The sequence below is a fragment of the Eretmochelys imbricata genome, chromosome 3 (assembly GCF_965152235.1).
Source record: "Eretmochelys imbricata isolate rEreImb1 chromosome 3, rEreImb1.hap1, whole genome shotgun sequence".
Classification (NCBI taxonomy): domain Eukaryota; kingdom Metazoa; phylum Chordata; order Testudines; family Cheloniidae; genus Eretmochelys; species Eretmochelys imbricata.
Window position 1 is genome coordinate 159,137,195 of NC_135574.1, and position 26,781 is coordinate 159,163,975.

Genomic DNA, 26,781 nt, shown 5'->3' on the forward strand with positions numbered 1-26,781 from the left:
CACTGTCCACTACAGGGCTCCAAAATAGATCTTCAGACAACTCGACAGTCAGAGGCACTTACAAAAGGCCTTTATGAATGAGCAGATGTATTAAACCTGCACTTGAATTTGGATGTGGCCCTTCCACTGGTATAGGCCTGAGCAGAGACCTGCTAAGCCAGGCTGTCTTTTCTTTAGAGGGCAAGGTGCTGTGCTACAAGATCAGTTCCATATAAAAATTGAATCTAACAAGATCTAATAACTGTTTGTTCCTTTCATACCACACAATCAAACTGCTACAAAAACTGTCAGTTTTTAAAATATTTTATGTTAAAAATACAGCAAAAATATTCCTTATTCAAAGACGAAAAAATATACTGCATGACGACACCAGTCCAGGTATGTTCGAAAGTGTCTCTGGCTCCACAACTGTTCACTGGAGTGAGTCGGATGGTTCAGAATTTGGCAACTAACCAGTTCCTTTGCAACTTCAGTCATTTATCAAAGCCAAGATCATACTGTGGCAAGACAAAAGAGGAAATCAGTGTATTACTGAAGCATATGCAAATCTCTGAGCACCTCATGGTTGGATGCATCTCATTTGCTTAAGCAGAACAGAGATCACATCTTCACCTTTATTATGAAGGCAAGATTTGCAGAGATTGTAAATCCCAGCATGCAATGATCCATCTTGAAATGAGCAGGTGGCTATGTCACAGAACTCATCGAGTTGTAGCTTGGCCAACCCTATGGTAAGGTTTGCATGAGACATGTCTATTAAAACAAATTTAGTCCCCAAGTAGCTCCCTTACTGGATAGATATTAACTATCACTTTTTTTATTCTCCGTGTTAAATCCACTTAACACCTGCATGCTGCTTCCAAAAGATTTTACACTAAGATACTTTGCCCAGATTTCCAAGATATGTAAGGGTTAAAAAATATACATTTACATATGTACATGGAACAAAGCTTAAAAAAAAAAAAAAAAGACATGCCCTGTAGTTACTCACAATCCTTCTCACTGTGCACAGGACAGCATAATTTAAAAAGGATGCTCGAGGAGTTTAGGCCTCAGATTTATGTTTTGAAAAGTTTTATAGAAAATTTGAGATTAAATGAAATGTTTCAATGAGAGGAAAAATAGGCTTCATTATAACCAGATATGAGAGAGAAACCGTTAGACAGATATGAAACTACCCAGTGCAGTTGCAGCCAAGATAAAGTGATAAGCCCAGAGTAGACATGCTAGATATGACTAAAATTAAGTCAGATTTTTAAATTGTTTTAAAAAAAAAAAAATCTAAAGTTCTATCAATAACAGGTAAGTGAAACACCGTCCCATTGGCCCTCATTCTGCCATTTACTTTCCTTTAAATTTGAACTACAAATCAAATTAATTTGTACCCTTTGCTGCTCACTTATGATGGATTAAGTCAGCTACAGAGTTTGTGCGCATGTTTTCAAAAGAGCTTTCCCACCCCCTACATTAGAAGTAGGGAGTCTTGAATCCCTTCTTCCCCGCATAATCTAGAATGTGACATCACAGTTAGAAGCTGGTGCATGAAGGACCGATTCCCTCAAACTAAATCATCCTAGTTTAGAAGTTAGTCAGGCCCACTCATAAATTTCTGAACAAGGAAACAAATCAAACTGATTAAGATAAATATTTTGAGAGTGCATGTTCAACCTGGAACTGACTGCCACAAGGTATTACTTGGGCAAAGAGCTTAAATAGGCTGCAGAAGGAGGATAGATATGCAGTTACACCGGCAGAATAAAGAGGATATGAAATAGGGATATGACAATTCCTTTGTTCCTATGCTGCACAAAATTTAAGACTAACCTGTAAAGGTACATGAAGAAACAAAGCAGGTGAAAGCCTAGCTTAATCATGGCTTCCTTCATGTGCGATTTCAATTGTCCCCGATTATGGATCTCTGTGGGGTCAAACACCCCCATGTTCCCACTTGGCACCATAATGAACCTGAAAGGTTTAAAAACAAAATAATTTTAGTCTCAGTATTTAAACAAGTCTTAGTGAAACATCTGAAGAAGGAAAACAAAGACTGCTCCCCATTTTAAGAGTCATTTTCTAATTCAGTACAAAGCAGCTGTTCTCATAAATTTCAGGATATTGGATATCACCTAATCTTTGCATCCACAAATGAGTTGGACAATAGGTGGCCATGGGAAAGCTATAAATATACCTACATTCACATATTAAAGTTTCAGTGGTAATAACTGATTCCATATGAGTTCTCTTACTGCTTGTAGTTACCAAGATTTATGGAGAAAGTGCCCAACGAAAGTGAGGAGGTGTGTTAATGTGAAGAGGCTTAAACCTAAACACACTAGTGGTTTTGCTAGGATTCTGGGCAGAATTAGCATCTTCCCCTGCCAGATACAACTAGTCAGAGGAAATGTGTTCTCCTGATTAAGGCACTATTAATGGGCTGTACAAAATCTGGGTTCTAGTCCCACATCTCTCACAAACATCCTGTGTGACCATGGGCAATACACAGTCTCTCCATACTTCAGTTCCCCATCTGTAAAATGAGGATGATACATCCCTTCGTCTCAGAGGTGTGTGATGAACACGTTTACTAATATATGGAGGGCTCTGATTCTGTAGTGCCATAGAAATGAAGAGAACACCTTTTGTAACAGACCAAATCAGAGAGCAGGCAGGAATGAGAAGAAGTGCTCATTTTTATTATGAGATGAGAAATTCTAAGTTTTGTATTCCTTTGTTACATAACCTAAAACTCAGATAATCATAATTTAATCCATTCTCTCTGAGGAAAAGGGTAGCAGTATTCCAGAGGTGAAGCAAGTGAGAACAATGCTGGAGCAAGGACCGTTACACTCCTACTTGATTCTGACAAGGTGCCATTTGATATTTTGGACCAAATTTTCCCCTTGGATGTTTTTCGGTGCAAGTGAGTAATAAGCATTTGAGGCCAGAATTTGGTGCTTTGCTGTATATAATGATAAAGTCCCACCTATTGCAAAGTGCAACATGTAATGGATGACATCTGACCAGCTATGCCAGAATGTTCAAAGACAAAGTCACCTATATTTGTCCAAAATGGTTGAAGGGGAATATACTAATCAAAGCACTGATTTTATTTTATATTTCTGCAATTCTCCTGCAGAAGCTGGGTTCATGCTACCACTCAGAACTTGAGACAGAAGTCCTGGCCTCCCACTTCCTAGGCAGGCAGAATCTGAAGCATCTGTGTGTTTGCTGGAGCAGCTATTCCATTTGTTTAAAAGTGGTAAAGCCATTAAAAAGGTTATTCAGTGTCTAGTAAAAACTAGAAATTCCCCAAGGTTGATTTAAACAGCTAGGCTGGGGAACAGGAAAGTCAGTTGATAAGAAATAGACAAATTCAAATATTTTTAGTTTGGGGTCTGAGACAGACATTGAGTGGCCCCAGGATAAAGAACAAACAAAATCAGAGACTCAGCATAGTTACCAAAAAGCAAAAAAATTCAACCCTGAATAAAGCCACTAAAATAAATTTCAGCATCATATGAATATCAAACAAGTATTTTCACCTGACATTACATTTTACTTGACTGTGTTTCCATTACAAGACCAGTCTGAATATGTCCAAGACTGCAGCCCTTACCTCAAATGACCCAGATTAATATCCAGTTTGGATAGCCCCTCAGCCCTACTTTCCTAGAAGTAACAGAAAGACTAGTTGGGCATATCCTTATTAAGCTCCTGCTCTGAGCCCTCTTTTCCTGATCTCAGAAGTGTAAATCCAAAACAACCTTCGTTTGCCTCTGCATACAAGAGAAACTTGGCTTCCCTATCATGGTACCGAGAAGCTTTCCCCCTTTACCTTACCAAACATAGGGGAAAAGATATTGCCAGCAAAGAGAGAGACTATTCATAGCATTAATAAGCCATGCAACTCCAGAGTAAATTCAACCAGAATACAGCCAGGACAAAAGAAAGAAATCCACTCCATATTATTTCTCTGATTCACTTCATCTGTGATCAAAGTGCCATAAGGCAGATTAGGACACAGAAAATGCAGGTCTCATTAGAAACAATTGGAAATGAAAGAATTTCAGTGTTTGAATGCAAGTTTATTCTTGTTTAAATTTTTAAAAAAATAAATGTTGGCTAATTGTTTCTTTATTTTTACAAGTAATCCCTAACATTAAAGTAAGTGAAAAGCTGGAGACGAAAGTTACTTTCCAGTTTACTTTGTGGTGCCTCAATTAAATAAAGCAAAGAACATGAACTTTGTGCTCGTATGAAACATATCCTGGTAGTGCCTCTTCCATGGGGAACATATTGCATCATTTTCTTAAACTGCTTAGCAGATGAATGCCACACTTCTTTACCTGCTTTGCCTTTGAGGTAAATGTGTGAACTGCTGCCCTCACTGGAGGGTTTGGGACACACAAAACAGGAAGAGATGCAATTTTAAATTAAAGCTGGTAGAATTTTGAGTTATTTATTGTTATTTGGAGTCAGTTTCTAAAAAAAAAAAAAAATTGCAGTAATTAGGTGACATATTAAGAGCACTAAATAAATAAAATAAATAAATAAATAAATATAGCAAAGAAGTTGCCAATACTGTTCCTAGAAATACATGTCAGTGCTTCACAACCTCCACTCGTGACATGGAGCTGCCATCTTAGGGGCACAGGCTTGTATTAGATTTTCCTACAGGGCATAAAACCTTGAGGCAAAGGAGGGCTGAGAGGCTTCAGATCCTATTAGAATTCACTAGAAATGAAAGCATTTCAGTGCTGCATTAAAGTAAGTTTCTTAATTCTTGTTTAAGTTTTAAAGGGTTGCCTACTAAAAACAAAAATCACAATTTTTTTAAACCTATTGTTACAAGCAACATCTAAGATGCCTATAACTGAATAGGTTTCAGAGTAACAGCCGTGTTAGTCTGTATTCGCAAAAAGAAAAGGAGTACTTGTGGCACCTTAGAGACTAACCAATTTATTTGAGCATGAGCTTTCGTGAGCTACAGCTCACTTCATCAGATGCATACCGTGGAAACTGCAGCAGACTTTATATATACACAGAGAATATGAAACAATACCTCCTCCCACCCCACTGTCCTGCTGGTAATAGCTTATCTAAAGTAATCGTCAGGTTAGGCCATTTCCAGCACAAATCCAGGTTTTCTCACCCTGAAACTTCAATCCATCGGTGATCTTCCTGATAACACCATCCTGGCCACTATGGATGTAGAAGCCCTCTACACCAACATTCCACACAAAGATGGACTACAAGCCGTCAGGAACACTATCCCCGATAATGTCACGGCTAACCTGGTGGCTGAACTTTGTGACTTTGTCCTTACCCATAACTATTTCACATTTGGGGACAATGTATACCTTCAGACCAGCGGCACTGCTATGGGTACCCGCATGGCCCCACAGTATGCCAACATTTTTATGGCTGATTTAGAACAACGCTTCCTCAGCTCTCGTCCCCTAAAGCCCCTACTCTACTTGCGCTATATTGATGACATCTTCATCATCTGGACCCATGGAAAAGAAGCCCTTGAGGAATTCCACCATGATTTCAACAATTTCCATCCCACCATCAACCTCAGCCTGGTCCAGTCCACACAAGAGATCCACTTCCTGGACACTACAGTGCTAATAAACAATGGTCATATAAACACCACCCTATACCGGAAACCTACTGACCGCTATTCCTACCTGCATGCCTCCAGCTTTCACCCCGACCACACCACACGATCCATCGTCTACAGCCAAGCTCTGCGATACAACCGCATTTGCTCCAACCCCTCAGACAGAGACAAACACCTACAAGATCTCTGTCAAGCTTTCTTACAACTACAATACCCACCTGCGGAAGTAAAGAAACAGATTGATAGAGCCAGAAGAGTTCCCAGAAGTTACCTACTACAGGACAGGCCTAACAAAGAAAATAACAGAACGCCACTAGCCGTCACCTTCAGCCCCCAACTAAAACCCCTCCAACGCATTATTAAGGATCTACAACCTATCCTAAAGGATGACCCAACACTCTCAGAAATCTTGGGAGACAGGCCAGTCCTTGCCTACAGACAGCCCCGCAACCTGAAGCAAATACTCACCAACAACCACATACCACACAACAGAACCACTAACCCAGGAACTTATCCTTGCAACAAAGCCCGTTGCCAATTGTGCCCACATATCTATTCAGGGGACACCATCACAGGGCCTAATAACATCAGCCACACTATCAGAGGCTCGTTCACCTGCACATCCACCAATGTGATTTATGCCATCATATGCCAGCAATGCCCCTCGGCCATGGACATTGGTCAAACTGGACAGTCTCTACGTAAAAGAATAAATGGACACAAATCAGATGTCAAGAATTCTAACATTCATAAACCAGTCGGAGAACACTTCAATCTCTCTGGTCACGCAATCACAGACATGAAGGTCGCTATCTTAAAACAAAGAAACTTCAAATCCAGACTCCAGCGAGAAACTGCTGAATTGGAATTCATTTGCAAATTGGATACTATTAATTTAGGCTTAAATAGAGACTGGGAGTGGCTAAGTCATTATGCAAGGTAGCCTATTTCCTCTTGTTTTTTCCTACCCCCCCCCCCGATGTTCTGGTTTAACTTGGATTTAAACTTGGAGAGTGGTCAGTTTGGACGAGCTATTACCAGCAGGAGAGTGAGTCTGTGTGTGTATGGGGGTGGGTTTTTGGAGGGGGGTGAGGGAGTGAGAGAACCTGGATTTGTGCAGGAAATGGCCTAACTTCATTATCATGCACATTGTGTAAAGAGTTGTCACTTTGGATGGGCTATCACCAGCAGGAGAGTGAATTTGTGGGGGGGGGGGTGAGAAAACCTGGATTTGTGCTGGAAATGGCCTAACCTGACGATTACTTTAGATAAGCTATTACCAGCAGGACAGTGGGGTGGGAGGAGGTATTGTTTCATATTCTCTGTGTATATATAAAGTCTGCTGCAGTTTCCACGGTATGCATCTGATGAAGTGAGCTGTAGCTCACGAAAGCTCATGCTCAAATAAATTGGTTAGTCTCTAAGGTGCCACAAGTACTCCTTTTCTTATAACTGAATAAGTATTTTCACCATTTTTCAATTGCTTTACTTTAACTCTGAAGGACCTTTGCATATAGACGTGCTCCGAGTTTCCTAGCTTGTTTGTGTGGGGTCTTTCACACATCACCAGAGAAGAAAAACATGCTACTACCACCACCACCACGATTGGTAGGGTTACTTGGGCAGCTGTGGCGCTTACTACTACTTATATTTCACTTTTTTTGAAAGTGGTTAGATTTCAAGTTAACTGTGTCCATTTAAGTTGAAAAACTGGGTACTGAAAGCAGAGTGTTACTACAGAAGCCCCAAATGGTGCCTCATTTGAGACTGCTGTAAAAAGTATCACCGCTATCCTGCAAAAAGTAGAGGAACTGAAAGTTAAGTGACCATATCTTACATATCCCAGACCCTGAACAAGGAGATCAGGTAGGATTTCTAAATAGCTGACCACCTGGAATCTTGGGAATCTCCCCCCTTTGTTGCCTCAAGCAACTCTGTTCCTGTAAAGCTGTCTCACATTCAGCCTCATTAAGCAGTATAGGCCTGCATCTGACCCCACTGGGGCACACTGGAATAACCCTATTCATGTCAGATCATCTCTGACTCTATGAAACTTTCACTGAAATTAATGGGACTACTTGTGGAGTGAGATGCTACTCAATATAAATATCAGAATTTGGCTCACTGAACTCCGTGACAAACTTCCATGCTATTTGTGTGGTAATCCTAACATACAGGATTTCAAGGGGAATTAAAAAAACAAAAAGACAACATGACCCTAACTTTGTCCACACGAACATTCACCCTGGCGACCAGCCTCTTAACAGAGCACAGTTTTGCTAAGATCATAAGGAAGCTAAGAAGACATCTTCAGTTGTTTGTTTTGTACTCTACGCAGCTCTGGGTGAAACGGATAGTCTGGCACCACTCAGAACTCCTGCAGGTGCAGTAATTTTGTTGTAGGTCAGAACTTGGTTTCTGAAATGTCATTAGCTCAGAAAGAAGATTCTAAGTAATCTTTCTGACGATAGCAGTTTAGAGTTCATGCTCATAAATGGATTGATTTAATATTTAATCCTAGTTTCACAAATGGAAACTCCCACAACTCTTCCTAAATGTATTCTGACAGACCCGTGCATTTTTTGTTGTTCATCTCAATACAATATTTCCTGTACAGACAGATAGTGGCGGGGACCATATTTGGATTCTATCCCTACCCATACCACACACTTTCCGTGTGACATCAGCCAAGTCATTTACTTCTCTGCACCTCCATTTGCTAACCTGTAAAATGGTTCAGTTACATACTGACAGCGTTGTTGGGTATATTTATTAGTGTTTGTAAAGGATGCCAAGATTCTCAGACGGAAGGTGATATTAAAAACGCAGTTTGTAATTCTGACCTGCAGGGGAAGGAGAAGTGCAGAACCGAATTGTTACATTAAATTTGTCATACCAGCTGTAAATTAAAATTGAAAAAAATAAACCTGGATATTTGTGTTCAGAAGGTCTATTACTTCTGGGTGACTGACATCTAATAATTAAACTTAATCGGACTATTCAAAATGGCCTTTGAGAATTGTTTCTTTTATTAAAGATGGGGAGGGCAGGCATTGTGTTGCTCTCTATAGCCTCCACTTGCCAACAAGGAGCGACATTGACAGGCTACTTTAAATTTTCTTCCAGAGACTGGGACACTACAATACCTTTGAGTTATTCAAAGGGGAAATAAGTAGGAGGGATTTTCAAAACCCCGAGGAACGCCCCCAGAAAGTCTTGCAAGAAAAAGTACAGCCTTGCTGCAGAAAGAGTCTAACCCAAATTAGTCAGTTACCAAGGTAAACAGTCTTTTTGAGCAATATCACTTAGTTTATGTAGCATCTTTCATGCATTTATACCACAAGACACTTCACAGCCAAATGCAGTCTACGTACACAGATACAAGGGAGGTACTGTATACAAGTTAGAGACTCATGCTACTCAAATGCTATGGGCTGACTGGCACTTTTCTATGAGCCAAGGGCAATAACAAATTTGTATGTCTTGTCTAAAAACAACTCAAGCATAATTATTCTGACTTATCTTTCATGACAATATGGAATTGCTTCTCTGAGTTAAACATTATACAACTAAATGATAAGCATTTGGTCTTCTGGCCACATGCACTTCATCTTACAGGTAGCTTCTGGAGGAAGGTTAATGGTGGTTTGCAAGGATCTTGCTCATGTTCTTCATTAATATGGTGACATTAGTGTACACTTTCTCTGTACAGCAACCGAACAAGTGAGAGAAACAGGTCCCTGTCCTAAAGAGTTTCCAGTTCAAAAATGCAGCAATACTAGTACACACCACACAAAATGGAGAGAGGGCTTTATGCTATAGGTGTGGGGTGTTTTTTTTTTTTTTTTTTTTTAAACACACACATTTAAGACAGGTAGATGGAGCTTGATACACAAAATGGCAGGCTGTTCAAGGCACAATGGACAGCACAGATGGCACAAAATCGAGAGTGGACAATGGAGGTGAAAGAAGCAATGAACAGGAAGTTTGGACAGAGGTAGAGAGAAGGGAAGAGTCATAGCCAAGTGTAGCACCTAGGGCCTCATCTATACAATCTTTGAATTGTTATAAACAATATTGGTGCAGAAATTAATAGTTAAAGCAATACAACCTCCTTGCATGGACACTGATATACCCTAACGGTGCCAATATCAGTGTTGCTTATTCCTGTAAATTTTATACCAGTACAACAACATCCACGACAGAGGTTGTATCACTATACCCACATAGTTGCAACAGTACAAGAACTGTCTTTACACCATCTCTTGGTGAGATTTTAAAGTGAGGGGTGAAACCTGAAAGAGGGGAATCTAACAAGCACATGGGCATGGGACACAGGACCAGAGCAATGAGAGGAAACATCTTGGCACCAGAGCTTTCAGTATTTCACTCCATTAACATGCTACTATTTTCAAAGGCTCAAGCCATTATATCCTTGAAAACCTGAGGCTGACTCACAGTAGCAAGGTACTTTGTCATTATAAATTTTACAACAAAACAACAGACTGAAGAATCTAAAATTCTCAAACTTTGTTACATTTTCACCTAAAAGCGCTAGAGAGGCCAATTTTCTAAACTTTTGGGCTAAATGGGAAATTTTAAAAAGGTCAGATTTGTGAACAGTTTCAAAAGCGCCTACAGTGAATTAAACAACTCAAGGATATAAATGAAATATCCAGTCACGATGTACTGGGACAACATACAGTTTATCTTCAAACTCGAGTCTGAAAGTAGTGAAATTTCAAGAGAACACGAAAATAAAATCCTGTGCACTTACCTATATATATTCCAGGTTGCTACCGGTAAATTAAGGAGGAAGATGAACCAGTGCAATGAAATAAGCATTAATACAGTGACAATAGTATGGCCAATCAATTCTGGGAGCACCCACTGCAAAAAAGGAAATATGACAGAAGTTTAAACATTTACACAGAGTGCGCCCCCTAAAGGAACCAACCCTTAGTGTAATTATGTCAAAACCTCGATGTGTACACATAGTGGATAAAAACTGATAAAAAAAATTTAAAATCAGATTTCTTTTTTAGAATTAAAGGGGGTTTTAAAATTAAATTTGCAATGATGACAAACTATGTAAAGGCTTAAATTTACTATTTTTTTTTATTTAGCATATGGTTTTAATTGATTATATTAGGCAGTCAATGTTTGCTGCCAAAGTTTTAAAGAAAATCAAAGTACTGAACTGGTGGAAGTCCCTGGTTAAGCACCTGGAAGCAAAGTTTGTTGGAAGTGCTACACCAGCTTCTTCTGCAGTTGCAGAGAATGTTTTCTTCATTTCAGTTTACTCAACTAGTGACTACTTCATTCAAAGTTGAGAAACCACTTGGAAGTGAAAAAGCAGGAAAGCTTATTTTCCTCTTCCAATATATGAATAAAAAATAGGTGCAAGATGAGATCTACTAGTTCTAAAATCTTGAGGCACATGGTGACCAGAAACAATCACTTCAATTCACTAACTACAGATAACATTTCCTTTGGTAAGTAAATCAGTTAGTTTAAGATGCAAAACGTGTTCTGATAAACTTTTTTCTTATGTTTCCAGCACATGTAAGATAACTTTATTAGTTTTATTTAACTAAAATGCTGTTTTTGAGCATTTTTAGTTAAATTCCAATTTCCATCCATATAAATCACACACACAAAATCTAGTGAATAAGAAACGCATCATTTCCCATTTTCTATTATGAAAAGTAAAAATTAAGAATCTGATAATATACATATGTTAAACTGTATAATTGTTTAAACATATGTATATAGACAATAGTGTAGCCTCCTGGTTAGCAAAAAGAAGTTCCAATTTAGGGTAAAAAGGATATACTTAGTTGGAAATCAACATGTTTGAGTGGTTACTAATCAATGAGAATCAACCTTACTTTAGGAAAGAAAAACTTACAAATGCAAAACATAATTAAAATCTTGATTTTAAATAATTGATTTCCTGCAGGCAGATTTAAATCATGATTAAAATATTTAACTTGAAGTAATTTAAATCAAAATCTACCCTGTTTGTCTAAAGAAAGAGTTCTGGAAACATTTCCCCACTGTATTAGAGATCTATGTATATACCGCCTTTTATCCAGATACCATGGTGATAAGCCAGAGAAAGAACCTACATAGCACTCAACTATATGAATCGCTTCAGCTCCACTGAAATGCATCACATTCTGGGGTGAAACACAATAGCTGTTTGCACACAGCTACACTACACAACAATTTAAGGCAGAAAAAGAAGAATATTAAATTCTAGATCAACTGCAAGGAGCATGGGATTTAGGTAGGTAGAATGTAATGAAATCTGGACAGGACATGAGTCACAAACCCACTTTTTTGGGAAAAGTGCCACAGGAGGTTGAACAGTCAGGTTCTTCATTTTATCAGTTTCATTAGAAGTATTTACTCAGCAAAATGATTCCCTACACTTGAGGATTTGCTTATTTGTCCATACAAGTCAATTCACCAAAAGTGTAACCTTCACCTATTTAACTCTTGGGGGGGGGGGGAAGGGGGAGTAATTGAGACACATTCAACTGATCTGAAATAGGTTTATCTAAATCGGTAACTGTGTTTGATTTTTTCCCATCATTTGATATTTGAAAAATGTTTTACTATGAAATAACTTTTTAAAGTTCTCAGATTCTCTACTCAGAGTCCAGTAAACAAACAAACAAAAAACAAACAAACCAAAAACCACACACATGAATGCACAAACAGTGACACATATTTAATATCAATCACTAGTTATCACTTTGGATAATGGACATCTGAACAAGTAAAATGTACACAATGTGAACAAAATGTAGCGTGTGTCCACAGAGGTGGGGACCATCTCAAAACCCAGAAAACTGACAAATCAATCCTTTTATTTATTTTTTTCCTTCATGCTGCCCTGGTTACAGTGCAATTAGCCCACTCCTTGGTGTTTGTTCAATTTGATACAGTCTCTGACAAAATATCTTGATTTGCGGAGAACAACAGTACCCCCAGGGCTCAGAAAATAGGCAGCAAATCTATCAACAATGTAAAACCACCCAAAGCAAGAAAAGTGACCCACCTCAACAAGTGTAGATCAGTGTCTCAGACCTGAGCTACATGGAAAAATGGTACCAATGGCTTAGAACTTGATTTAGTTAAGTTGGAGCAACCCTCTCCAGTGGACACACTTGTGTGTAAAAGGGCCTTATACAGATTTATCTCAAGTTGGGAATCTTCATCAGGAGGATTTAATTTAAATCTTTTGTGATCTGTAAATGTTGATTTCACTTAACATACAGAAATGGGGGGGGGTGGAGGGGGAATCCATTGACAGAAATAAGTACATGCAGCCTTTACCACACCTAGCAACCACAGGGATTTGGTATCTGGGTTTTGCTATATGACCAGGCAGAGGCCCCCTATAGTCACCAACCAGAAGAGCAGGAGGCCATCTCTAGGCAGGAGCCATTCAGCAGCAGGGTGGCCTCCCGTACAGTCAAGTACTCATCCACCTCACTGTGGTCCCTCCAAGGGGTCTCTGCTCCGTACAGCAAACGCAGCTTCCCCTGCCCTAGAACCCACAGGGATCTGGCATTCTGGGCTGCACACCTGTGCAGGGAGCCCCCTGCAGCTCTGCTGTCATCAGCCCCGTGGCTGTGTAGAGAGTATGCTGGAGCCTCACTGTGAAACTGAAAATTTAAAAATGATAAAAACTGATAAAGGCTAAAAATAATCAATATTATCTGTTGAAATTCAAAAATTCCTGAATTCTGCCAAACCTAATCTTATGCCACTCAAACCAAAATAAGTATGTCCACACAAGAGGAACATACCAATTTAACTACGTCAGTTTCTAAGCAGATTTAGTTAAAATGGTACAATTTCTCAGGTAGACAAGGCCTGAGAACTGCTCTGGTCAAAAAAGGCCAAGAATTATAGCCAGATTTCTAATAAAGTAACTAAAAAGCATTAGAAAGATCACAAAACCATGTCACAATTGGTCTGCCTCATCCCCAGAGATAGAGGCAGAGAATCTAGAGATTCTAAGCAAAGTGCTGCCTAAGCTGCACGTATACGGCCAATTTATTGGTCTGCCTCAAAAGCACCAGGGACAGGGGGAATGCCTCACAGTTCACACTGTTGGACATAGGAGAAAGGTTCATTCTAGGAGTTGAGGTGAGAGAAAGGCATGGGAAAAGAAAAAGCAACACCCATCACCATTCTGAGATTCACAGCACCCCCTATTGTTTCCAATGGTAGGACACAGGATCTACTGAGTTTTATCAAATTAAATGCAACATAAGATTTCTTACTTTATTTAGTTTTGAACAGCAAGATCTTGCATTAATATAGTCACATTCCAAATCTGATAGTGTTATTATCTGAAGTCCAAGATAAGGAACATCTTTTGTCATACAGTAATTCAAAGCTATATTTTAACTCTCACAGTAATTAGGTACATCGTTACTATAGGACAGAGGAGTTAAGGCTTTAACTGGGACACTCTTTTCTGTTACAGCAAAACTGTCACAGTTACATTTGAGGTAAATTACATTTATTGTCCTATTTTATTCTCTTTACTATATCACGTGTGTGAGGAAAAGATGTGGAACACAGTGGAGTCAGCACACAAGTGATCTCACAATGCTTTTTACTAATGACTGTCGGCCAAGTGCTTCAACACACTGAACACAAATTAGGGAACTCCAGAGCTTGCTTATTTCTCAACGCAGTTTCCATTCCTGGGCCTTGTCCTACGACACTTATTTATACAAATGGTCCCTCTGACATCAATTGAATTTAGCCCCTTACTAGCCCCGGCCTCTCCCTGCCCCATTGGGCCCCTCCCGAAATCCCTGCCCCGGCCCTGCCTCTTCCCCGAGTGCGCCGCATTCCTCCTCTTCCCCCCTCCCTGCCAGTGCTTGCTGCGCGAAACAGCTGTTTTGCAGCACAAGCGCTGGGAGGGACAGGGGAGAAGCAGGATGCGGCAGTGCACTCAGGGGAAGAGGCGGAGGCGAGCTGGGGTGGGGAGCTACTGGTGGGTGCAGAACACCCACCAATTTTTCTCCGTGGGTGCTCCAGCCCCAAGCACCCACAGAGTTGGCACCTATGCTTATAACTGAAAACAAATACAGTATTTCTTAACTCACTGAGAATACTACCATCAGACAGGGGTATCGAGAGTTATAATTAGTTCACATTTGTGAGTGCTTTGAGATCCCCAATGCAAAGTGCTAGAAAAATGCAAACTAATGTTTATTTTATAAATAGTGCCCAGATGCTCTGGTGATGGATACTTTGACGTGTATAATCATGACATTACTCCACAAGAAAAACAAGAGGTGCTTTTAATATCAGAACTATTATTTAAAGATAATCTGTGAAGGAAGAAAAATGTGCACTTTTTTGTTCTTTTACATACAAAGTCACCTGAAAGGTTTAAAAACATTAGTTCTGCTATTTTAAAAAAAAATTAGCAGCAATGTCAGGTTTCTCTATGTTCGGCTGGAGAACAAGTGGGATGCTATCAAAAGAAACTGATTCCAGAAGAGAGAAGGGATTTTTAGTCAGAAAAATTCTCTTTGAAAAAAACCCCCACTTCTCCCCAAATGAGGTATGAAAGTTCATACTCAAGCTCTCCAGCAAAAACAAGACACTTGATATTCCTGATGTTTTTAAAGGCTTTCCGGTTTTGATTTACCTTAGAAACAAAACCCTTCAGGCCATCGTTTGTGTGTCATGATGAAACAAGAAGAGAGATTTTAATGAAGACCCAGTGCCCTTTGCATCCTAACAATGCCATAAAACAATAAACAAGAGCGATTAGAGAAACCTTGTGTAAGGAGAATTACAAAGGTAGTTCAACCAGGAACTAGTGGCATACTAACACAAAGAACACATTTCCAACAGAATAAGACATCCACAGAATCCAGAGAACATTGGATTACAAAGGTTTCTCAAACTTTTAGAGGTTTTTGAGATTTAAAACAACACTTTAGCGCACCTCTCCTCCCCCAAATCCAATTATCAGGATAACATGAACTATATGGAATCAGCACAGTGTGCTTTTCCTTATGTGGACTATGAGTGTAAGCAGCATATTGCAATTAATTGAAATTCTGTATTTAGAGGATTGGATACTGCATGCTTTCATTACTGAACCATGTTTTTGCACATTCTTCTGTGTTATAGAAATGTTTTCACGTAACAGCTTATTCCTCTACTGCCTTTTTGAGTCCTAGCAACATTCTCCAACTTCCTTTTTACCCGAGCAGTTTCAGAAGAAACTAATGGCTGACAAAAATTCACAAGTATTTTGAATGCTCATGTATCTAGGGAGATAATTCTGTGGAGAGCAGAGTTCAGTTCAACACCCAGGTAAGTGATTTGTACATTTAGTCATAGCAACAATCAGAATCTTCTGCACCTTCATGGATTATTGTTAGATAGCTATGCCAGATGTGCTGTATCATGATGAAATTGCAACAGAACCCAAATCTGTGTATGACAGAGGAACATCCATGTTTATTGTACAAATTATTTTTTAAAATCCTTAACTAATTGTTCTTCATCCTCCAATTAAAGTAGAGAGCCAACAGTGAGAGACAAATGTGCGATTTAAAAGATCCTATGTAAATTACTAGCAAATCATTCCCAAAAACACAGAGAAATTCACAAGGATGACTATCACATTATTCATCCAAACAACAGAATAACTATATCAGAGAAACAACTTCGGCCCCAAATGAGATTTTGCAAAAACAGGATTTGACAAACCCCAACATCTACAGATGTTGCTTTCCTGACTGTTAAAACAACATTTCAATGAAATCAGGCCTTTAGGCTTAAACATGTCCCCGCAGAATTAGGAGCTACTCACCTTCCAACCCCCATCCCCCGGGTATCATGCCACCCCGGGAGTGTCCCAACCCGGGATACCCCAGCCCTCCTCCTCCTCCTCCTCCCCCCCCCACCCCGGGGGAGGGGTAGCACCCCTTATCCCTCACCAAGCCCCCCCTTCCTGGAGTTACCGCCCCGGTGCCGCCCCACGCCGCGAGCACCCCCGGCTCTGCTCGACACGCCGCCCCCTCCCCAGCCCCTTCGCCCAGAGGATACGAAATACACGGAGAGGAAGATCAGAGCGCAGCAATCAATAAGCGAGAAGACGAATACGACGGACTCCATGCCGCTGCCGCCGCCCTGCCTCCGGGCCACCGTATACTGCCGTTTCCGGCTCCCCTCCTCCTACCCCGCCCACCGTCTGCAGCTATAGTGTCCGCCCCCTCGGGAGCTCACCCCGCGGCATGCTGGGAAGTGTAGTCTTCACTTCCCTCCTTCGGCCTGCAAAGGCTGCCCAGGGCGGTGAGGTGGTGGCCCGCTGGGAACGGAGGCTTGGACCCATCCTTTGGGAAGAGGCTGGGAAAATCCCGCACCTGACATATACTAAAAACAAGGAGGCGTCCTTGTGGCACCTTAGAGACTAACAAATTTATTTGGGCATAAGCTTTCATGGGCTATAACCCACTTCATCAGATGCATGGACTGAATCTATACAGTACGCAAGTATAAATATACAGCACATGGAAAGATGGGAGTTGCCTTACCAAGTGGGAGGTCAGTGCTAATGAGACCAATTCAATCAGGGTGGTTGTGGCCCATTCCCAACAGTTGATAAGAAGGGGTGACTATCAACAGAGAGAAAATTACTTTTTGTAGTGACCCAGCCACTGCCAGTCTTTATTCAAGCCTAATTTGATGGTGTCAAGTTTGCAAATTAATTCCAGTTCTGCAGTTTCTCACTGAAGTCTGTTTTTGAAGCTTTTTTTTGTTGAAGAATAGTCACTTTTAAGTCTGTTATTGAGTGTCCCAGGAGATTGAAGTGTTCTCCGACTGGTTTTTGAATGTTACAATTCTTGATGTCTGATTTGTGTCTATTTATTCTTTTGCGTAGAGACTGTACAGTTTGGCCAATGTACATGACAGAGGGGCATTGTTGGCACATGATGGCATATATCACATTGGTAGATGTGCCGGTGAACGAGCCCCTGATAGTGTGGCTGATGTGGTTAGGTCCTGTGATGGCGTCCCTTGAATAGACATGCGGACAGAGTTCACACCAGGATTTGTTGCAGGGTTTCATTCTGTGTTAGTGTTTCTGTTGTGTGGTGTGTAGTTGCTGGTGTGTATTTGCTTCAGGTTGAGGGGCTGTCTGTAAGCGAGGACTGGCCTGTCTCCCAAGGTCTGTGAGAGTGTCACGCACTATAGGGTATTGCTGGAAGGGGCTGGGATACTGTGCTGATGAGGATGGGATAGGAACCTTGGGGTGGGAGGAGGTATTGTTTCATATTCTCTGTGTATATATAAAGTCTGCTGCAGTTTCCACGGTATGCATCTGATGAAGTGAGCTGTAGCTCACGAAAGCTCATGCTCAAATAAATTGGTTAGTCTCTAAGGTGCCACAAGGACTCCTTTTCTTTTTGCGAATACAGACTAACACGGCTGTTACTCTGAAACCTGTCATTACACAGAATAGAATCCCAGTAGCACATCTCCCCCAGACTCCCACCCAGGAATCCTGGACCCCAGTCCAAACCCACCCACTTCCTTCTCCCAGGAGAAAGCACAGAATCCTAATAGCTGCCACAGCTGGGAAAATGGGGTGGAGGGAGGTTAGCATAGGATTTAAAATAATAACTTTTACATTTAATGCTCGTGACATTAATAAAACAAAACCCATGAAAGTTAGGGCATTCCTAAAGTTAAGGTTCTTATTGCATTACTAACTGGGCTATGTGTGCACATTTTGTTATTTCAATAACATACTTAACAAGAGAAACAGAAATGTATAATACTACCTGCAGTATGTGCAAGGCGGACAAGACAACATTGTGTCAAAGTTCCAGGAGGAGGGGGGAAAGGATTGGAAACATCCAACTTGCATGCTAGACTTGTAAAACTTAGTGTTGTGTTGATGCCTAAACTTTGCATTTAATTTACTTGGCTTAATCATAAGGCTCCTAGGCACTGTGATAACACCAATAATAAATAATAACCTGCCATTGACAGACTGATTCTGGCATGGCTTTAACTGAAACGCTGTTCTTTGTTGGGTCCTCAGTGTAAGCACAATACAACCAACTTGTTGTGCCTGACTTTAAAAAGACATAGCTGATGTCCACGGCTGAATGGGATCTACAAAACAAGGCAAGTTTTATGCCTGCAGCTTCAGTAATGGTGAAGTGAGCGGCCAATGGCTGGACAGGGCTTTCCTACGCTGAAGCGAAACGATATAAATGCAAAATGCCTGAAGGAATTTGGCTTGGCTCACACCACAGGCAGGAATCTTCAGCCCCAAAGGCAGAATGGTGAGAAAGCCCCAGGCAGCCGAGGGTCTCGGGACGGGGGCGCCTGCTATGCAGGAAACGCACCGTAGGGGATCCCTAGCGCAGAACAGGTCTTGTTTGTAATACCAGGAGTGCCAATAAAGTTGCGGTATTTTGACTGGGGCCTTCTGTTGGTGGTTTAGGTGGCTAGACGGGTGCCTGCATAGAATTCGAGAGTGGCTCTCTGGGTTGATCTCGTTCTGGGGGCGCGTCCGCAGGGTTTAGGCGGCGCCCGGCGCGGGCAGCCTCGGTTCGCTTGGCGAGAGCTGTCGGAGGCGCTGGGCCATGCGGGGCCGCGCGGGGAGTTTTACGGACCCTCGCCTGAAGCAGCGAATCAAGCAGGTGCAGATTCCCTCCCCCCGCTTGGTCCTGCCGGTCCCCAGCCCCGGGAAGCCAAGTCACGCGCCCCCCCCCCCCTCCCCGCGGTTCCCTCGCGCGCTCCTCCAGGGCGGTTGAGGGGTTGCCTTGAACGCAAAGCAGGGGCAGCCCGCCGCCGCCGCTCCGCGCGACAGACCCGGCTCTCCGCGGGCCCTAGGTCTGGGGGCGGGGAGCGGCTGTGTCATTTGTCGGGGCCAATCCCAGCGCCACGCGCCGTGTGTGTGTGTCTGTAAAACACGCTGGGCGCGGTCCTTGGGCTCCATGCAACCATGCAAGTTGTCACCTTGTTCCTGGGGCTACACCAGCTGGGCACCCCCCCCCCCGTCAGAGAGAGCTGCAATCGCACAGTAATGGGTGCCTTTAGAAAACCCGAGAGAGCTAGGCAGCTATTGATTTGAGGGAGGGGAAGCAGTGGTTTCTCTCAAGTCCTTTGGAGTTGGTGGTGGTGATCCATGTGAGGGTGTGATTATTGTGAAAATAGGTCAGACTAAAAGTCGCGAATAAAAGCTGGTGTAATGCTATAGCATTTGAGTCACATACTTTCTATGGCACCCCCCCAAGCGCCTTGCAAAGATGAATTTATCTTCACAACACCCCTATTAGGTGTTAAATTATAATCTGCAACTTACAGACTGGGAACTGAGACACACAGAAATGAGGTTGCACAGAAAGTTTAGTAGAGGCAGAAATAGAACCCATGATTTCCATTTCCAAGTTCAGTGCCTTGGCTGCAGGACCATCTTTCCTTTATTGCAGTTGCAGTGATACTCAGACCTAGCTTCAGCAGCCAAATTAGCTATCATTACTGAAAAGAGCCACAGAAGTGTGAATGTATTGTTTCATTTACTATAGTACTAATCATATTTAAACAATATGAGGGGGGACATATTTAGTTTTTAGTTTCACAGGAAGTAAGTTAATAACTTAGTGCAAGTTTATAACTTAATTGGTTTGTAAGATAGTAAAAGCATCCTGATTGCTTAATGACTTAAACTGTGCTTCCTAATGTGTGTCCTGCAGCTCTTTGCAGCACATATGTGTGATTTAATTATTAACCAATCTGAGTATCACTGTTCTGTTGGTTGAAGTCTATGGAGTTGCCCCAATTAATGACAACAGTTAGTTTGGCCTCCAAATATAATGTACTACTTTTCCCAGTAAATGTGGCCGGTTGGCTGTGTAAATAGTTAATAACAGGTTTTAGAGTAGCAGCCGTGTTAGTCTGTATCTGCAAAAAGAACAGGAGTACTTGTTGCACCTTAGAGACTAACAAATTTATTAGAACATAAGATTTCGTGGGCTACAGCCCACTTCATCGGATGCATAGAATCCACAAAAGCTTATGCTCTAATAAATTTGTTAGTTTCTAAGGTGCCACAAGTACTCCTGTTTTTTTAAAATAGTTAATAGTTTCCTGTCAAATTATTTAGCAATCTGATAACTTTGTGCAAAACAAATTCAAACTGTTTAGATTTTTCAGTTTAAATTTTCTCTTTTATGATAACTTGTGAAGGTCAATAACTTCAGCAAAAAGATTTTTTTCATTTCTATAAACTCTGCATTTCAGTACCTAAGCAGTAATAAATGTGGCCGATACGTGGACATTGGAATTTTAGCAGCTGATTTACAGAAAACTTACAGGTGAGCAAAAAACTTAATCCTTGCATTCTGTTTTGTTTTTTTAAATAAACAATAGAAATAGTAATATGTATTTGCATATCTGTTTGTAAAAATGTAAATGTATTTCTCATGACAGTTCTGAATTACCCTTATTATAAACTGGGATTGAAAGTTGCTTAGTACATCACTGATCAAGGAAGAAGTACAATCAAAATAAATTGTTTTCACTGCAAGATTCTGTTTGGCTGACATATCTAGTAACTTACTTATATTGCAGTAGCACAGAGAATTATAGAAATGTAGGGCACAAGAGACCTTGAGTGGTCCTCTAGTCCATCTTGTACTGAGGCAGGTCCAAGTATACCTAGATCATCCCTGACAGTTGCTTGTCTAACCTGTTCTTAAAATATTCCATTGACAGGATTCCATAACATCCCTTGGTAACCTATTCCAGTACTTAACTATCCTTATAGTTAGAAATATCTTTCTTATATCTACTCTAAATCTCCCTTGCTGCAGATTAAACAGATTGTCTTGTCCTGATACCTTCAGTGGCCATGGAGAACAATTTATCACCATCTTCTTTAAAACAGCCCTTAATATATTTGAAGGATGAGGGAGTACCTGATAAGTTGTCTTTTGTTGAACGTATATGTTCCCATTTTTTTAACCTTTCCTCATAGGTTATGTTTTCTAGACCTATCATCACTTTTATTGCTTTCCTCTGGACTCTCTTCAATCTTTATGAAAGAATGGTGCCCATAACCGAACACAGTATTCAACTTGAGGCCTCACCAGTGCCTAGTAGAGCAGAACAATTACTTCCAGTGGCTTATGTACAACTAGGGTGACCAGACGTCCCGATATTATCAGGACAATCCTGATATTAGGGGCTTTGTCTTATGTGGGACCCTATTATCCCCCACCTCTCCATCCCGATTATTCACACTTGCTATTTTGTACCTGTGTACAACACTCCTGTTAATACACTCCAAAAGGATATTTGCCTTTTTTGCAATTGCACCATATTGTTGGCACGTATCAGCCACAGACTACGAGCCATTGTGCTAGGTGCTGTACGAACACATAACAGATAGTTCTTGCACTAAAAAGCTGACCATTGAAGATTGACAAGAGACAACAAGTCGAGATAGACAGGGAGCACAATGAGACGGTACTGATATTAATCTATCATTTGCCTAACTTTTCTAAGTTTTTCTTTTTTTTTTATGCATCACAGCAAAAAGAATTTTAAGGCAGAATTTGAAGGAGGGCAAGGAGGATGCTTTGTCCGTGTTTGTAGCCTCTTTATTGGGAGGATGTTTAATTTATGGTCTGTTAGTGGAAGGGAACTCAGCCATTTGATCATGAAGTTGGGAGAGCACATTCATTGCTAATGATGAAAGGGGCTGAATTTTTCATTATCATGCCTAAAAGGAAAAATAATACTATGGCTGAACGACCCATCCTTGTCCAGTCCCTAGCTCTGTATGTGTGATTTAAAACAAACAAGCCTATTATGAATGAAAATCCTCTTGGCTGTCTCTTCTTTTATATTGCCACTCACTGCTCTACATATCCAGCTGATGATGCTGGTCATAATATCCACTAAATGTCCTTCTGAAGGCTACTAGCTAGAGACCACTGTGATTCACTTTGTACCTTTTATACCAGAAATCGAGTTTAGTATGATGCCATTTGAGTTACACCTAATCTTTTTTTAAAAGCCTGGAATAGCTCGAACCAAAGTCACTCTTCCACATAACTGGTTCCAGGGTATACTTGTGTAAAAGATGATGGATTGTGTCACTTTAGAAACTTGTATCTACATTGAGAATGACAATACATGAAAGAAGGCCTCAGTGAGATCCTAACCTATACAATTGTTTTTCAGTGCAGAATATGGACGAAGAAAAAGAAATGCCTTTCGAATTCAGGTTGAGAAAGGTAAGTCTGTTAATATCATGACTGAAATACGAAGAAGCTGTAAGAAGCTCTCTGAATTACTGACTACGCTGTTGTTGAGCACTTGCTGCCATCTACATTGTTCTGGGTTTTTTTCAGTGTTTGGTATAATCAGTAATGAGAGAGAATTTGAAGATTTAACAGCTTTAGAGAATGAACATGTGGCAAAAAGAGCAAGACACAGACGAGAAGAGAATGAGTAAGTGGAAAAACTTGTTGCCTTAAGACTACTGTAACAACAATGTCAGTATTTAACATTTTCACGGTGCTTTGTATCTTTAAAAAACTTTATATTACTATGAAGGCCCTGATCCTGCAAGCAGTTCCACACAGGCGGGCCCTTGTACCCTCCTAAGCCTGGTCTTTGCTGGGAAAAAAGGATAAAAAGGGCCGGGGGGAGTTCTTAACTCAAGGTACATTCTAATGAACTAGGCCCATAGACTTGAACTCAACCTGCTAACTCACATAAAAACTAAAACTACCTTTTCACCCGGATTAACTCAAGTTAATTAATTTAAGAACACTTTGTGTGTGTGCGGGGGAGAGGGGGGTGAAGACAAGGCTACAGACCCCCAAATCAAAGGGATCCTCGTGGGTAGAAGGATTCACCTTCCTCCTGGATAGGGCAGTTTATAGGATTGGGGTCTGTCTGTTAAATCCTTACTAGTCCTCTTTGTCACACAGGTGTTATCACTATTTTAGACATTGGAAAACTGAGATGGAGAGTTTCAGTGAATTTTCCAAGGGCACACAACCAGTTAGTGTTAGAGGTGAGATTAGAATTTGGATTTCCTGGCTCCCAATCCTGTGCACAGTCCACTAGAACATTTTGCCTCCTTAAATGTGGTAGAGACTACTTTGCATTAAGTACTGGAAAATATGCCTCCCTTTTTATTAGTGCTAAAATATTTTCTCTCTCTCAGTTAGAGTGACAGTAATAGCCATTTGTATCAGTGTTTTTAAGACAGGGTATGTTGAATTCAGTACAAAATACCCAGATCTTCTGAATTTCAGTAATCAAACCACTTTTAAAACAAGAGTCTGTTGGCTTTTTATTAAACCTACTAAATATTAACGTTTTCCTGTGCAAGCAGATATCTGTAATGACAGTCCAGAGGACAAGCATTGGCAGGGAGAGATACAATGACTGCTGTTCTGCCATTTTAATTTCTAGGATTAACAGCACAGGGATAATCTGGGTTCATTCAGGTCTGGACTCATCAAGGGGAGGCAGCCTAGAGTATAGCTTTTGGACAAATTCAATCAAGTGTTTGCGTATGGCTAAAGAAGTCAGAGAAACTTTTTAATTTTATAGTAATTTTTAATTTTATAGTAACCATATAATCTGTATGTGTATTGCTGTTCTTGAATGAATGGATTGACGCTGGCATTAGCTGTTCTGAGTGTGATCATGTACCTTCTAGAGGCTACAGCCTGCTTAAGCCTTATTACTGCCACACAAACATGAATATTTCATGTCTTCTCTCAGTTGCTATAAATATGTACTGAGGTGTGTTACTGAAGTTTTAAAGTATTTTTTTAATGAAGACAAATTCAGCAGTTAATTTGTTACCTATTAGTCAAAAGAAGGCTAATAATAGAGAATCTATTTTTATTTGTTAAAATTACAAAAACCCCTCTCCTCCTTGTCCCCTTGAGGTATTCTGCTCATGATTCCAACCTTTTTATCTTTGGTTTGAATTCTAGCCCCAGAATTTTACAATAAATACAGCTTTAGTTCCTCAAAGACCTCCAGCCACACGAACTGAGTGAGCTGTTGCAGCAGGCTTTGAAGTCTGATTTCAGGACTACCAGGATCGCTGCATCTACTATAGAGAGCCCAGCTGGTGGTGGAAGCACTGAGGAGGGAAGGTTTTCCCCCTTCCACAACCAGACTTAGATGGGGGAGAGGGCCATCAGAAGAGTTTTTCTATCTCTATCCTCTGTCCCACACACAGTAGTATTCTAGTCCTAGCACGGAGAACCTAGCATCTTCCTAGGGGAAAAATATTTCTGCTATTAGTTGTGCAGATGTCTCATTGTGCTGTTATGGTATGTTGAACACATAATTTCTGCCTCCTTACTTTTGTGCTAAAGGGATGTGGAAAGCTACACAGATGACTCAGATGATGATGATTACTCAGAACATCTAGTAAGTCCATATTTCACTCTGTATGGTATAATGCAATTGAAATGAACACAGCAGTGCACATATGAAATATATCTGTGCTCTTTACTTAAAATATACAAGAGTTTTAAAACAGAGCTGTGTGTATACCATCTGGTAAAGGCCCAAACTTTGGTTTAGAATTCATATAATTCTTTATGGTGAGACTTGTTTTTAAAAAATATAGGTTCCAGTGCTAGTGGTGTTTTTAAAAGTCAGCATCCTAGAAGTTGTACCAGCCACAGTATCTCTGACCAGCTATGCCCCCTCCATTCTGGCTGGCCATGCTGCTCCTTGGTTGCCAAACTGCTAATGGCTTGGCTGATGCCCTCATTCTGACAAATCTCAGGTGGCTTGTCAGAATGAGCACGTCAACCAGCAGTCCCCAACTGGAGACCTTGTAGAGTCAAAAAGATTATTTCCTGAGGAAGAATGAGGCAGGACTGTGGCTAGGGGCTGTTTTTGAACAAGGGGAACATAGCAAAGGCGGGGGGAGAGGGCAGAGTAGAGACTCTAGAATCGCACTACGGCTGTTTGCTTCCTAAGGGAGATATCTGCAAGCAATTGTTTTTGTTTTTAATTTTCTTTTAAATACATAAACTTTGCAGTCCACAAATCACTTGAACAGCTCTCTGCTGACCTTATACCGGAAAGGAGATCCTGATTCTCTTCTGGCAACTTCGAAGAATGAGCCAACAGAAACCAGTACCCCTGCACAAGTGACAGTACCCAGAACAAGTGCTCTTCCATCTGGCACCCCACTTGATACTAGGATCTCTGAAGGTGGATGGTTTATTGATAAAACCCCAGGTAGAAAAGAAGACAACTTCTCAATTGACCTGTGTGAGGAAGAAGAGGAAAGGAAACAGATTTCTGAGGTAGCTTCTCTTTTAAATATGATACCACTTAATGAGGCATATACACTGGGGCTTAGTACATTTCTTACCTTATGCGACAATACTTTGAACTACAGTATGAAGAACAGACTTGTTCTTCCTCATGCCCCCAAGATGCACATTGTATACAAAAACAAGTTTGAGCCTTTAATGGGCAATGCAAACCTGTCTTTTTAAATACACCTACAGTGTTTCAACAGAGAGGTTGCTGCATTGGTGGATGAAGCAGTGTGTGGATTTTAACTTTTGTGAAGTGTTCTGTAAATGTAAGATGTTATGATGGAAGACTGGCTTAGTTGCTTGGTGCCATCTTTTTTCAATAAGTATTGTAGCTGCCAAAAACGTTCTGGTGCAAACAACACTAGATTATATGTTCTTATGCAAGACAAATTTGTACTGTATCAAACTTTTTTTTTTTTTTTTAAAGACGCCTTCTTTATGTTTGAGATACTCAAGATTAAAAGACTGGGGGAAAAAATTAGTCAAAAATAGTTTCAGGAACCACACATGACCAAGTTACCCTGCCCATTTTTGTGGTTTTACAATCACATTTTCTTAATTTTTTTTTTAATGGCTTCTCCTGTTGCTGTGTGAAAGTCCCACACAAACAGGGGAAACTGACAGACAGGGGAAACAGTGCAAAATGCTGTCCAGAACCATAAGCCACTGGGTGTTTCCCTTGCTGAGGCAGAGAGGTAAGTTTTGCTGGAGCTTAACCTGTGCAACAGCTCCTTGCCACACCCTTCTGTCCACCTCACC

At 40.8% G+C, this 26,781-nt stretch overlaps 2 protein-coding genes across 5 annotated transcripts in view; one reads left to right on the top strand and one right to left on the bottom strand.

Moving 5' to 3' along the window:
- Positions 1-287: 287 nt before the first annotated feature.
- On the bottom strand, positions 288-16,839 carry CNIH4 (cornichon family member 4). Of its 3 annotated transcripts, none has more exons than XM_077813694.1 (5): positions 16,730-16,839; positions 13,927-13,995; positions 10,401-10,513; positions 1,825-1,965; positions 288-497 (listed from the first exon to the last, which is right to left on the bottom strand). In XM_077813694.1, exons 1-5 carry the CDS (start codon positions 16,796-16,798, stop codon positions 470-472), a joined length of 420 nt encoding a protein of 139 aa, XP_077669820.1. In that variant the 5' UTR covers positions 16,799-16,839; the 3' UTR covers positions 288-469. The 3 variants fall into 3 exon arrangements, with proteins under 3 accessions (XP_077669820.1, XP_077669821.1, XP_077669822.1); XM_077813695.1 differs by having other exon boundaries at positions 13,927-14,080; positions 16,730-16,824; XM_077813696.1 differs by lacking the exons at positions 13,927-13,995; positions 16,730-16,839 and adding an exon at positions 13,047-13,296.
- A 2,323-nt stretch (positions 16,840-19,162) lies between these two features.
- Positions 19,163-26,781, top strand: part of NVL (nuclear VCP like) — a 74,036-nt gene continuing 66,417 nt past the window's right edge. For both annotated transcript variants that reach the window (XM_077813698.1, XM_077813699.1), the window contains exons 1-6: positions 19,163-19,338; positions 20,942-21,015; positions 22,889-22,941; positions 23,059-23,158; positions 25,057-25,111; positions 25,735-26,004. In XM_077813698.1, the coding sequence (XP_077669824.1) occupies positions 19,282-19,338; positions 20,942-21,015; positions 22,889-22,941; positions 23,059-23,158; positions 25,057-25,111; positions 25,735-26,004 (609 nt within the window). In that variant the 5' untranslated portion in view covers positions 19,163-19,281. The remainder of the gene's footprint in view (positions 19,339-20,941; positions 21,016-22,888; positions 22,942-23,058; positions 23,159-25,056; positions 25,112-25,734; positions 26,005-26,781) is intronic.